The sequence below is a fragment of the Terrapene carolina genome, unplaced genomic scaffold, assembly GCF_002925995.2.
Source record: "Terrapene carolina triunguis isolate 2854851 unplaced genomic scaffold, T_m_triunguis-2.0 Scaffold58, whole genome shotgun sequence".
NCBI lineage: Eukaryota > Metazoa > Chordata > Testudines > Emydidae > Terrapene > Terrapene triunguis.
The window spans coordinates 5,578,822-5,593,248 of NW_020664409.1; the positions used below are offsets into that span (position 1 = coordinate 5,578,822).

Sequence of the window (14,427 nt, forward strand, 5' to 3'; positions counted from 1 at the left end):
GTCTCATCATAGGACTCCCAGCTCTGAAGTCCAGCCTCTGCCTACGCCCCTGGACACTCATCATCTAAGCGTAAGGGGCTGTAGGAAGACAGTAGTTTTCCTTTTTGTATTTCATGGAGGAACAAGGTTTAGACCTGTATGAGCCTGATTCTCTGCTGCATTGCATCCTGTGTAGCCATTTCCAGCTGGGCAAAGTGGGTGTAAAAGGCTACCATTCTGTCCTGGAAGGGCTTACGTACATTTTGCATAGTGGAGAATCAGGCCCATTTGGGGCCAATCTTGCTCACACTCAGGTTAATTGGGATTTCATGATTAAATTCAGTGGAAACAAGAGCAAGGTTTTTTGGGTCTCTGTAAAGTCTGAAAAATCAAAACCACAAGAACTGTGCTTTAAATATGATAAAATGATGAAAAAATTCACAGCGGATTTAGTTCAGAGCATTAGCTTATAACTCACGATGAGCCAGAACTAAGACTCCAGATCCAAACTCTCTAAGTTGGATCCAAAATGTATAGCTGTGGCCTACTCAATTTAAAGTAGGGCTGTCAAACGATTAAAAAAATTAATCGCGCTGTTAAACAATAATAGAATACCATTTATTTAAATATTTTGGATTTTAACATTGTCAAATATATTGATTTCAATTACAACACAGAATACAAAGCGTACAGTGCTCACTTTATATTTTTTATTACAAATATTTGCACTGTAAAAAACAAAAGAAATAGTATTTTTCAATTCACCTAATACAAATACTGTAGTACAATCTCTATCATGAAAGTTGAACTTACAAATATAGTACTATATACAAAAAAAAACTGCATTCAAAAATAAAACAATGTAAAACTTTAGAACCTACAAGTCGAATCAGTCCTACTTCTTGTTCAGCCAATCACTCAGACAAACAAGTTTGTTTACATTTGCAGAAGATAATTCTGCCTGCTTCTTGTTTACAATGTCACCTGAAAGTGAGAACAGGTGTTTGCATGGCACTGTTGTAGCCGGCGTCACAAGATATTTACATGCCAGATGCGCTAAAGATTCATGTGTCCCTTGATGTTTCAACCACCATTCCAGAGGACATGCGTCCATGCTGAAGGCGGATTCTGCTTGATAATGATCCAAAGCAGCGCAGACCAACACATGTTCATTTTCATTATCTGAGTCAGATGCCACCAGCAGAAGGTTGATTTTCTTTTTTGGTGGTTTGGGTTCTGTAGTTTCCGCATCAGAGTGTTGCTCTTTTAAGACTTCTGGAAGCATGCTCCATGCCTCATCCCTCTCAGATTTTGAAAGGCACTTCAGATTCTTAAACCTAAGGTTGAGTGCTGTAGCTATCTTTAGAAATTTCACATTGGTTTCTTCTTTGTATTTTGTCAAATTTGCAGTGAAAGTGTTCTTAAAACAAACATGTGCTGGGTCATCACCCAAGACTGCTATAACTGCTATTTATCCAAGAATGCAGGTAAAACAGAGCAGGAGATATACAATTCTCCCCCAAGGAGTTCAGTCACAAATTTAATTTAATGCATTATATTTTTAACTAGCATCATCAGCATGAAACGATGGCCGAATCATGAAGAGGCATATGAATCTTTAGCGCATCTGGCATGTAAATATCTTGCAACACCAACTACAACAGTGCCATGCGAACGCCTGTTCTCACTTTCAGGTGACATTGTAAACAAGAAGCAGGCAGAATTATCTTCTGCAAATGTAAACAAACTTGTTTGTCTGAGTGATTGGCTGAACAAGAAATAGGACTGAGTGGACTTGTAGGCTCTAAAGCTTTACATTGTTTTGTTTTTGAATGCAGTTATGTAACAAAAAACCCTACATTTGTAAGTTGAACTTTCATGATAGAGATAGAGATACTATTTTTGTTTATCATTTTTTCCAGTGCAAATATTTGTAATCAAAAATATAAAGTGAGCACTGTACACTTTGTATTTGTGTTGTAATTGAAATCAATATATTTGAAAATGCAGAAAAACATCCAAAAATATGTAATAAATTTCAAATGGTTTCTATTATTGCTTAACAGCGCAATTAATCAATCGCAATTAATTTTTTAAGTTAATCACGTGAGTTAACTGCGATTAATTGACAGCCCTAATTTAAAGCTATAGATGCTTATCCTAGGAGAATTAGTGGATGTACAGTATCTATTTCTCTATTTGCTATGCAGATGGAAAGCCATATGTGTAGTTATCCAGTTCTTTGGGTTACAGTAGTTCCTAGAGGTTGTGGTAGGCAGTTTACATACCCCTAGTTAGACACAGTCTCTACCCCAAAAAGCTTACAGTAAGGCCTTTACTAACTGACATATAGTGCTGCTTCATTCTTCACAGGATTGGAAAGCCCTGGAGTCCATACCCCCTTGCTCGGAGGGGGCCTCCTCTCTTATCAGTGTTGCCAACTCTCACAATTTTATCACAAGTCCTGCAATATTTGGTGTTGTTTTTTTAATGCCTCAGCTCCTGGAGTCAGATGATTACATGGGAATCTCAGCTTTCATTTAAAAGAAAATGTAAGTTTCTAGCCCTTATGGTTCTCAAAGCAGGAGCATGAGAACCCTAACTACTTCAGCCCCCCAACCAGCAGAAGCTAAGTAGTTGTAACTTACCTCCCTCAGGGGGAGATTTATTCACTCCGGTGAGCAACATAAGTTATTCCGACATAAGCTGTAGTGTAGACATAGCTGGAGAGAACACATTCCGTTCACAACTTGCTTACTCAGCCTGTGTGCAGAGAACAAGCTTTCCTCCAAAGTAACTCAGTGCAAAACATTCCAGAAAGCGACAGAGTCCTGTGGCACCTTATAGACTAACAGACGTATTGGAGCATAAGCTTTTGTGGGTGAATACCCACTTTGTCAGACGCACGTAGTGGAAATTTCCAGAGGCATAAATATGCAGGCAAGAATCAGTCTAGAGATAATGAGGTTAGTTCAATCAGGGAGGATGAGGCCCTCTTCTAGCAGTTGAGGTGTGAACACCAAGGGAGGAGAAACTGCTTTTGTAGTTGGCTAGCCATTCACAGTCTTTGTTTAATCCTGAGATGATGGTGTCAAATTTGCAAATGAACTGAAGTTCAGCAGTTTCTCTTTGAAGTCTGGTTCTGAAGTTTTTTTGCTTCAGGATGGCTACCTTTAAATCTGCTATTGTGTGTCCAGGGAGGTTGAAGTGTTCTCCTACAGGTTTTTGTATATTGCCATTCCTAAAACTGATTTGTGTCCATTAATCCTTTTATGTAGGGATTGTCCAGTTTGGCTGATGTACATAAAACTAGAAAGGAAGTTTTAACATTTTGTTAAGAGCTTTGACGTGAGAAATGTGAGAGTAAGGACTCAGAGAATGTACGGCTAAGAATCCATGCTAATAATATTTGAAAATGGCAGTATAAAATTACTGTGCAATAGACATGTGGCTGCATGTCTAAATCTATGCACAGATAGTTGTGTTCTTCTGTTGCTGCCTTCAAAACTCATTGAATGATTATTCATACTCGAGGGTGGGGAAGGAACATCTTTTCCTTGCGCACAGAGATACAGGGTTATGTGGTAATCGGGGCCGGCTCCAGGCACCAGCTTGGCAAGCAGGTGCTTGGGGCGGCCACTATGGAGAGGGGCGGCAGGTCCAGCTATTCGGCGGCAATTCGGCGGACGGTCCCTCACTCCCGCTCGGAGCGAAGGACCTTCCGCTGAATTGCCGCCGCAGATCGCGATCGCGGCTTTTTTTTTTTTTTTTTTTTGGCTGCTTGGGGCGGCCAAAACCCTGGAGCCGGGCCTGGTGGTAATGCCCAAGTAAAACGACTTAGGAAGTCTGCAAACTTTTGAAAATTAAATCCACCTCTAAATTAATCATAATGCAGCAGGTTAATAATAGCACAGTGAGTAACTGCCACTCTTGTGCTGCTCACCAACATCCATCATATAAGATAATTAAGTCTACATAACTAAAGTAATTGTAGTAGAACATTGCCACAGGATAAATGTGCCCTGCTTAGAAAATAAAGATCTCACCTTCATCTCAACAAATTCAGCACTTGGGTAACAGGAGCAGACAGTTATCCTGTGACAGTGTTCTCTTGTATTGACATTGTTTTCTAAATTGTCTCTTTCTGTGACACACATGTATAAATGCCATAAAATAAGTGAATGACTCAGTTGGAACACCTGCAGTCCAGTGTTGTGAGTATACTGCCACTCACTCCCTTTGGAGATTGCTTTCCCTAAACCATCAGCTAATCACAACTCTGACCCCATACATGCGCACGTACACACACACACACACACACATCATAAAATATCGAAGCATCATTGAGCTATTGGATAGCTCACATCCAATGCTCTCCTGCTTCAAGTTGGCTTCTATCAGTTGCTTTTTATATTGAGCACAGGAGATCTGACCTGGTGGGGGCGGGGGAGGGACGTTGCTCACTCAGCAAAAATGGTGTCAATTTGCTATGGTGGCTTCTCAAAAATGTACTAAGTGCCAACACCGCAGTGGACAATTTCACACACAGACAGTGTTGATCAGGAATCTTTTAGTTCTGGGAAGAGATTTTCAAATTTTATTAGTGTTTTTTTTTGTTTCTTGTTAATGGATTGCTGCAGCTGGCCCTCCTGGGAAATCTTCCAGAGAACTGTGAAATTGGTAGGGTTGGACCATAAACTTGCGTCGCTGTTGTTGGTCAGCACTAAGCTACACATGGCAAGGCTAATGAAATGTGTGCCAGTTACAACTATGAATATGTAGCTGGCAGATGTTAGTGCGTAGAGTTTGGGGAAAGCTGGCGTATAGATCTGAGAATCAGAACGTAGCTTCAGAGTTGTCCACAACTTGGCCATCTTCTGATCTACACAAGCCCAAACCTGCAGGATGCTGAGCTTCTGACGTGGGCGGCTGACTTATCTCTTCTCCTGTTGACTTCAATGGGAGTTGAGTGAGCTCGTTACTTTACAGGCTCAAGCCTTGCTTGTCTAATAGGTGTTATGGACAACATTGATGGGGTGTGCAGTTAATTCTACAGGGCTGTATACAGCATACCATGACAAAGTTGTGCCACACTTTGATTCAAGGGTCTGTCTTTTCAATGCACTGTTTGATTATTAAGTGGGATCAAATTGAATTGCTCTGCACTTGGCTGACAGAACATGGTGACTGGCAGCAGGCAGTGCATTGTGTATTGACTTGATGGGTGAATGTGAAACTGCCAGTCGTGGCTTGTGTGGGGAAAATGCAATACTAAAAACTGGTAATAACGTGTATTACCAGGATGGGGGTCTCCAGGGCCTTTTCTCTCTAGTACGCTGGTTTGAATACAGCTTAGGTTGATGACTGAAAGTTGTTCTCTTCTGATGACTGTTCTGTGGCCGATGTGAAAATGAGCTTGTGGCCTCAGTCCTGTTTCTAGTGCATAAGATTGGTACTACCTGATACCCTTGTTAGTAGTCTCAGCAGAAAGACCAGGACCTGGGTCCACACTTGTAATGGCAATTAGATACCTAAAGATGCAGGTAGGAGCACAGTGGGATTTTCAAAAGTGCCAAAGGGTCTAATTCCTACTGGGAGTTGCAAATCCCACTAGTCATGTATCTACAGCCGCAATCACCTAAATGCCTTTAAAAGTCTGGCTCCCGGAGTCTGAACTCCCCTCTGGCCCACAGAGTGGTTTCTTGTGTCAGGGATAAGGCATATTGTCAAGGCATTAAGGGAAGCTTGTAGTGCTGTTATGGCCCTTGATGTACCTACTATATGGATATAGAAAGGATTTCGATTTCCAGAGATATCAGTCAAGCTCTTTTCATTAGAAAAATAACTATGAAAATACCATTCTTGTAGGTAGATGTGTTGAGGTCTTTGTGGAAACAGATTACAATTTAGCATGAAAGTGCATATTCTGAGCCCTACTGAACAATCCATTTGGGACCCGCACAGACCTAGATGGGAACTTCTCCAACTTGAGCCTTTCCAGGAATTTGAGTGTGGGCAGGCCGCCAGCGGACACTGGCTACCCAGACACTTCAGCAATGTTCCATGTGCACTAGCTGCCATGGATATCAAAGTCCAGCTGTTCTCGCCAATCTCCTCTGTCCCCTTTATCTCCTCAGCCTTCAACACACAGACACATTCGTATGTACGTTACACACACGCATGGTGGGAGTGATGATCATCCAGTGTTTACTGCTGTTTTATACATCCTGCAAATTGTGATTGAAAACTCTCAAGTTCAATGAGAAAAGGAAATCTAGGAGTCGAGAATGACTTACAATCCAACAAAGTAAACGTGTAAATAATAAATGTTAAACAAAGCCACACCTAGGGATGCAAGCAGGATGGAAATGTGACTGTAGGATAGCAAGTGAAAATGAATTAACTTCATCCTCCACCTCATTCCTTTGGGCGGTCCTTTTGCCCTCTTCACTTTGCCCAAACAGTCCCCCTTCTATCATCGTGGTTGTAATTGAAATTATATTTAAAATATTAGGCCAAAGCTTACAACTCCTAAGTACCTAAGTAAAAAGCACCTAAGTAAAAAAGGGCTGATTTTTGCTTCAGTGGGTGCCTGGCATTTCTGAGGATCCTGTCGCTTGTCTATACGATAAGAGTTAGAAGAGTAACTTTTAAGTAGCCAGGTTTGAGAATTTTGGCCAATATTTACTTTTCACTTGAAATCTCCTTTCTATTATTATTTTGTAGTTTCCCTCTGTTAGCTTGTTTGTCTTCCATTCTCCAGAACCTGGACATTATGGGAAGCCCTTTTGTTGCCGCTGCTTAAGAGCAGAATTGTATGAAATATTTGCAAAAAAGCAAAACAAAACCATGTGAAATTCACCAGGTTTCAGATCTTATTACAAAGTCAATACCAGATTGATCACAAAAAGGTTTGCTAAGACTCCGGGACCTTTTAAATGACTTTGGGCTCATTTATGATTTTTCCCTCATAATCAGAAATCCATAATTTTTGCATAAATTCATTGCAAAAGCTCTTGATAATTGGCTGTTTTGATTGAATTTCGTTTTGCGCATCAGGGGTTTACTCAAACCCAAAACTCAGGTGTACAAACCTACGTAGGGGGAAGCATAACAAAAACTTTCCACAGAGTCCTGCAAAGTGAAACTACACTGAGGTATTTGTAACACTGCCTACAACAAATTCGAGGTGGCAAATCTGAAACTTCCTCAAAGTTCTGGAACTCTAGATCTGGGGTTTGGTTCAGCCTATTATACCCAGAGGGCCCAACCACTTCTCTTCCATATACAAGCTTCCCCAAATTGGAGTAGATTTAGACCTGAAGTTTTAGTTTAGTCTGTTGTACACAAAAGTGCCAGTTGTCAGTTTCAGATTTGAATCCAAACTTTACCTTTAATTCAGTGTATTTGGAGCTCGGGGGTTGGTTCAGGCCCATCTCGAGAACCGATCAAAGGACAGGCCAATCCTGTCAACTACACGAGTTCTGTCTGAGGTGGCTGTAAAAATGGAAGCAATACAAATGGATGTGTAAAACAGGTTCCACCCAGCGCCTCGATGCAGCTTCCTGAGTCAGGGAGAGCTTTTGCTTAACGTGCCAAAGTTTGATGCCCAGGATAGAACACTACAGTGAGCTAAAGTTAACTAACAGTGACTGCGCAAATGTAGCATGGCAATTTTATTTTTAGTTAAACTTAAAAATAAAAATCGATAAGTCAAATGTAATAGAATAATTTTAGCTGTTGCCAAAACAGACGGAGCAACTGTTATGAATAACGATAACAACAGTACAAATAAAGGGGCTGTTGATTCTTGCCTGTCCTTATCTAGCTAAAATTCCTACTGAGTCACAGTAGTAACAGATTTCCCTGGCTCATTGGCAAGTCCTTATAGCTGGGCATATCAACTGGTATTGTGCGTGGAACTGTTTCTGAAAAGGCACTCTCAAGAAATTATTTTTTTAAGCTTTGCATATGCTTTAATATAGTCACTTAAAAGCCATTTTTTTTCTTCTTCAAATTTTGTCCTTCTGCCTAACATCATCATCATCATCATAGGCACTTGTATAGGAAAACAGCTCAGGGTCTTAAAGAGTATTTAAAGAGATTTCAAGAATTAACAAAGCCTCTCAGGACTGTTGTACTATACCTGTTTTACAGATGGACAAATTGAGAGAGAGAATTTTTAAGTGAGTCATCCACAATCTGGCAGCAAATTAGTGTCAGCGCTCAGGTTGGAGTAAAACCCAGGAGTCCCCTGCTGTGGGCATTAGAGACCACGCTGTCCCTCGCAGCAGTATTTTTGCCTGGGTTTGGCAGAGAACTGAAGCTAATATAGTTGCTTTTGTTTAAGAACTCTAAAACCTACAAATAACTTGTCCACCTGCCAATGTCAGCTTAATTCTATCTAGCAGTAATTATTGCTATAAAAGCAGCAATGGAGAAGCACCACAGATAGTATTTGTGTAGGGGCTATGCAACTAGTGGTGGTGGTTGTTTATTTTGGATTTAAAATGTTCAGAAATGGAATAATCAACTTAAAAAGGAGACTGCCCCGGACCGTAGCATATTTAAAGATTTTTCCCCATAAGATTATAATATCTTGAAGGCACCTCAAATTTGGGCACATAAATCCAAATGATGGCCTTAAAGCGAGATTTAATCTCAGTCTGCCATGTCTCCAAAATATTATGCAAGAGTTATACAGCAGGTTTATTGTTCCATGCTTTGTACTAGAACCAAAGCAATGAAGGCAGGGGATATAAAAGAAATATTATTTGCTGTAAGATAAGAAAACTATTATTGATACGTAGTGTTCACATTTAATGTCTGTTACATCATCAGTTTCCACTAAGCAATCCTCTGACTTTGTGTGTGTCTCTCTCTCTCTCTCATAAGAAATGCGATTCTTGTTAAAAGTTCTGAGCGTGAGGCATAAGATTTCTGAACGCCCACCCTTGCATATCTTTAAAAAAACAACTTAGCAGTACAGATGCCAAGCAATGGCTGGAAGGGCGTGAGAAGAGTTTCATTTTCTGTAAAGTTTTAATTATAAAACAAGGCAAAGCAGGAGTTCATGATATCTGGGGGGAAATACTGTGACTATAAAAAAAAAAGTCAGGGATTAAACTGGTGTGACATTATTTTCTTTAGAGAGACAAGGTGGGTGAGGTAATATCTTTTATTGGACCAACTATTGTTTGTGAGAGAAACAAGCTTTCGAGCCACACAGAGCTCTTCTTCAGGTCTGGGGAAGGAACATCAAGCCTCACAGCGAGGAGTGGAACAGATTGTTTAGCATAAGTAGTTAGCACATATTGTACGGGACCAGTCAAAATAGAGTGGGCCGTTAACACCTCTGCAGTCACCGGACAAAAAGGGGGGTTAGTGGGTTACAGATTGTTTTAATACGCCATAAATCCAGTGTCTCTGTTCAATCCATGATTTTTAGTGTCTAGCAGAATAATGAATTATTGAGTATTTTCTTTACCACGTAATGAAAGAATTAGAGAGACTTTGTTCCCTATATCAAGGATGGCAAAAATAATCTTCTAGCTAGGGCAGAGGGAAGAGATGACATTTTGCTCAAACCCTATATAAAATCATGAGCCTTTGGGTTTCTGTTATCTCTGCTCTAAAGATGGGCGCAAATCAAAATCCCACACCCTGCAACTTTGGTGAGTTCAGATTGGCATCCAGGTTTGCTGGTGGCCTCCATTCTGTCTTAACAGGAAGGGACAGACTGATACATCTCTGAACTCTGGGAACATTCAGACCCGAATTCTGATCTGTACTTTGCTGCTCTGCTTCTTGGCTATGAAATCCTCAACTCAAGCTGTGGCCTCCTAGGAAGAATATTTAATCTGCTTCTTGTTAGAGAGCAATTCCCATTGACTTTGTAAATGCTCTGTCCCTGCACTACTGGAAATCTGTTTGTTACATACAGCAGCTGTGCCTCATAGTTCATTGGTTGCTAGGAAACAAGGGAATATGATCTAGTAGGAGCTATGTCTAGGGTCATCATCATGGTGTATAGTTTTAAAGGCGTTGGTACAGTTTAACCTGTGCAGGCAGATATGCAGCAACCAATCATTTTTCCAGAGTAAAGATCTACATGGTCACTTTCCTCTGAGTGGCCAATAGCAGAGGGGGCTCAAAAAGCACCAGAAACCTCATGAGAAATCTGGCTCCCAGCCATCTTTGGCTTTATGCTACTGCTGTAAATAAATGGCTTGACTGAGGTTTAATGCCAGACTAGTAGATGAAGGGCACTTGTGTCTCATTGTAATGAGCTGTGGCATGAGGGGAGAGAAAAAAGGTAACTGCTGTGTTTGCTGTGCAGACCGAAGCGAAATGAAGTCACTGTTGGTGACTCAGAGGCATAAGAGTTCAGAAGTAATGCACCTTACTTATACACTGCTAACAGCTACTTGTTGCTAATGTAAATATTTTCCATGTGAGTTCTTCAGATCTCCCTGTCATATAGCACGTGAGATAATGCAGTGATCCCATGCTGTACAACACACTCTGGTGGATCATACAATCGTTTGTGGGGGTTGGAGGGTGAGAGAGGAGAATGAAATATATATTTTGAAAACACAAGGCTTTTTCACAGAAGAAGAAAGAAGGAGCCTCCGGGTGTTAAGAAATAAGTTACCACTGTTAACTGTTGAAAATTATGTACTTTGAGTTTTGATTTGTCTTAATCATTTTCATGATGTGTTAATTGATATGTCCAGTGTTTAGCTGCTTTTACAGTATAGCAATAAACGGATCCTTGGAGTGCATGCAGCACTAAAGGTCTGGTCTTAATTTTGTAGAGCATTTTTTTCCCCCAGTGCTAATACCTTGATTTCCCTTTCCCCCTCTTTCTCGTTCCAGAATCCAGAGCAGCTGCTGGAGCATTGTGCTCACAGGGAGATGATTCCTCATGAAGTCACTGGATCCCCTTCAGAAATCAAATGTGACTTTCCATTTATCAGACTGAAATCAGAACCAGCCAGACAGTGAAGCAAGAACAGTGGAGGGGGGACGGCGAAAGATGAAATCCAACCAAGAGAGGAGCAATGAATGCCTGCCGCCCAAAAAGCGAGAAATCCCCACCACCAGCCTGCCCTCCGAGGTGAAGCCAGTGGTCCTGCCGAACGAAAACCACCGCACGGACAACTTAACATGGCTCTCCAGTACGCCCAGCAGCCAGAGCAGCATGGGTGGAAGGCACCGGACTGGAGGGAGTTCAATGGAGATTGGCTTGCAGCAGGGTTTACACAAAGCACCGTCTACAGGAATGGACTATTCCCCACCGAGTGCTCCCAGGTCCGTTCCAGTCTCAACAACACTTCCCACAGTGTACTCGCCCGCACTCTCACAGTCAGGGACGCCTGTATCCCCGGTGCAGTACACGCACCTGCAGCACACTTTCCAGTTCGTTGGGCCCCAGTACAGTGGACCATACGCCGGATTCATCCCCTCCCAGTTGATTTCCCCGACAGCCAATTCCGCAACTTGTGCGGCAGCCTCTGCCACTGCTGTTGCAACCACTCCATCCCAGCGTTCCCAGCTGGAGGCTTATTCCACTTTCCTGGCCAGCATGAGCAGCTTAAGTCAGCAGGGGCACAAAGTTGAGCAGCATCTAGTCAGGACACCTGGATTGATTGCAGCAGGGTCTCCTCCACCGACCCAGCAAAACCAGTATGTCCACATTTCCAGCTCTCCCCAGAGCGCGGTCAGAAATGTCTCTCCTCCGACCATCCCAGTCCACTTGCATCCCCACCAAACGGCGATTCCACACACCCTCACCCTCGGCCCCTCCTCCCAAGTGGTGGTGCAGTACTCGGACTCCGGGGGCCACTTTGTCACGAGGGATTCTACCAAGAAAGCCGAGAGCAGCAGGCTGCAGGCAATGCAGGCGAAGGAAATACTGAATGGCGAGATCGAGAAAAGCAGGAGGTACGGCCTGTCGCCCTCTGGAGATGTGAGTCTAGTCAAAGCAGGCAATAAACCAGCTCCTCCTCATTATGAGACCAGACATGTGGTGGTGCACTCAAGTCCTGCTGAGTACAGTGCACGGGATTCCTCCGGCATCAGGGCCTCTGTTATGGTTGTACCGAACAGCAGCACACCTATTACGGAGATGGAGGTACAGCAGGCCACCAACAGAGAAACTCCTCCCTCAGTCCTGAACGACAAGGGAAACCTGCATTTGGGAAAGCCAGCCCACAGGTCTTATGCTTTATCTCCGCAACAGACTATGGGCCACGAGGGGGTGAAAGCGGTCGCCACGCTGTCCCCCCACACTGTCATTCAGACCACCCACAGCGCCTCAGAGCAACTCCCTGTCGGGCTGCCTGCGACAGCCTTCTATGCCGGGACCCAGCCACCGGTAATTGGCTATCTGAGCAGTCAGCAGCAAGCAATTGGTTACCCTGGAAACCTGCCACAGCACCTGGTGATCCCTGGCACCCAGCCCCTGCTTATACCAGTTGGCAATGCAGACGTTGAATCATCAGGAGTAGCACCTGCTATAGTCACTTCATCTCCCCAGTTTGCAGCAGTGCCTCATACATTTGTCACTACCACCATTCCTAAGAGTGAGAATTTCAGTGCTGAGTCGCTAGCAACCCAGCCGGCCTACCAGGCAGCCGTGGTGCAGGCCCAGATCCACCTCCCGGTGGTGCAGTCCGTAGCTTCTCCAGCCGCAGCTCCTCCTACACTGCCTCCTTACTTCATGAAAGGGTCAATCATTCAGTTGGCCAATGGGGAGCTGAAGAAAGTAGAAGACTTAAAAACAGAAGACTTTATACAGAGTGCAGAAATTAGCAATGACCTGAAAATAGACTCCAGCACAGTGGAGAGGATTGAAGACAGCCATAACCCAGGCATTGCTGTGATACAGTTTGCAGTTGGAGAGCATCGAGCACAGGTAATGAGCATTGCAAATTGTGGGCGTAGGTGGAAAGATACCAATTCTATCTTCCTGGAAACAACTTACCTTATGGCGCCTTCCAAGAGGGAGTTGTGTTCTTAGTTCTTCATCTGGCGCACACCTAACAGCGCATGCCACGTTAGAGATCTCACTGGCCCAAAGTCACCCCGGTACGGTGCCAGTGAAGTTATAGCAGTAATAAATCAGGCCCATTTTATGCAATGGTAGATCTTGTTTTGGGAAACTGCAGGACCTGATTCTCCTCTCACTACCAGTTTAAACTCAGTTTAAGTCAGTGAAGTTACACCAGAGTAACGCTGGGGAAAGAGGAGAATCATCTTATGGTTTGACTATGCCTGGGGGAAGGAATCATTTGTGTACTTGTTTCAAATTGTTAGCTCAACAACCCAGATCATATTGCAAATCTGTAGGCATTAGTACTATTACTTCTTTGTATTAGGATAATGCCACATGGTCCCAACCAACATTCAGAGCTGCATTGCACATAGTAAAAGAATGGTCCCCGGTCTGAATAGTGTGCAATCTAAATAGAAAGGATAGACAAAAGGCGGCAGAGGAAGCAGAAGCACAGAAGGGATTTGCCCAAGGTCACAAAGCAGGTCAGTGCCAGACGCAGGAATAGAATCCAGGTCTCTGAGTGTCTAGTCCATTGCCCTATGCACTGGGACTGTAGGCAGTGATATTATTGAGAGCAGGCCCCATTGTACCTTCTAACCAAAGAAAGGATCAAATCTGAGCCATGATCCTAGTGGTATTAAAAGGTAAAATTACTCAGTTTAAACCTCAAAAAGCATATGCTTTTCAATCTGACAGCTGAGTTTTAGTTTTGACTGATTCCTGCTTCAGAAGGCTCCAGTACCATTCAGTCTCAAATGAAAAACTGTCTCTGAGGGGTAAAGAGGGGACAAGGCTGTGAATTTCCATGGCTTGAAACGTGGCGCTTTCTTGGAATGCTTTCGCTCACACATTGAAGGCACTGAAACGCTACACAGAGTGTCATTCAGATTTTGGTTATGAGTGGTTGAAGTGCTGCAGAGCTCTCATGCTGTGTGTGTTCAAGGGAAATGTTAAAAGAAAAATCATCCCAGAACCTAGGCTACCCACACTTCTTCACTTTGCGTCATACTGGCTTGCATTGTAAAGAAGGAAATTGTAACTTTGCAACGGGCCTTTCGGACCCAGAGTTCAATGGTCATAAGCCGTTAATTTGATACTGTCCACTATCCAAGTAGCTCAGATTCCGCAGTGATGAGCAGGGGAATAGATTAGATCAATTAGATAGCAGTTTAGTTCAGAGAAGTATTTGGGCTATTTTTTGAAAAGCAAAACAAATCTCAGTGTAAGTGGTTTAGATTTGGTTTTAAATATTTCTCTGCGGTGTTCAGAACCCAGACGCTGCACAATGGTGGCTGGTCCGTGAGCATCACAAAGAGAGAGATGGACCAGAAACTAACTGGTTTAGTACAGTATTGCTTTCCAAAATGAGTGAGCTGTAGAAGGGAAAC

The 14,427-nt window shown here is 42.9% G+C and overlaps 1 protein-coding gene across 1 annotated transcript in view; it reads left to right on the plus strand.

Annotated features, from left to right (window-relative positions):
- ATXN1 (ataxin 1) overlaps nt 1-14,427 on the plus strand; it is a 277,443-nt gene that overhangs the window by 240,529 nt on the left and 22,487 nt on the right. Inside the window, exon 6 of the mRNA XM_026660308.2 lies at nt 10,858-12,898. Coding sequence (XP_026516093.1) covers nt 11,018-12,898 — 1,881 coding nt within the window. The 5' untranslated portion in view covers nt 10,858-11,017. The remainder of the gene's footprint in view (nt 1-10,857; nt 12,899-14,427) is intronic.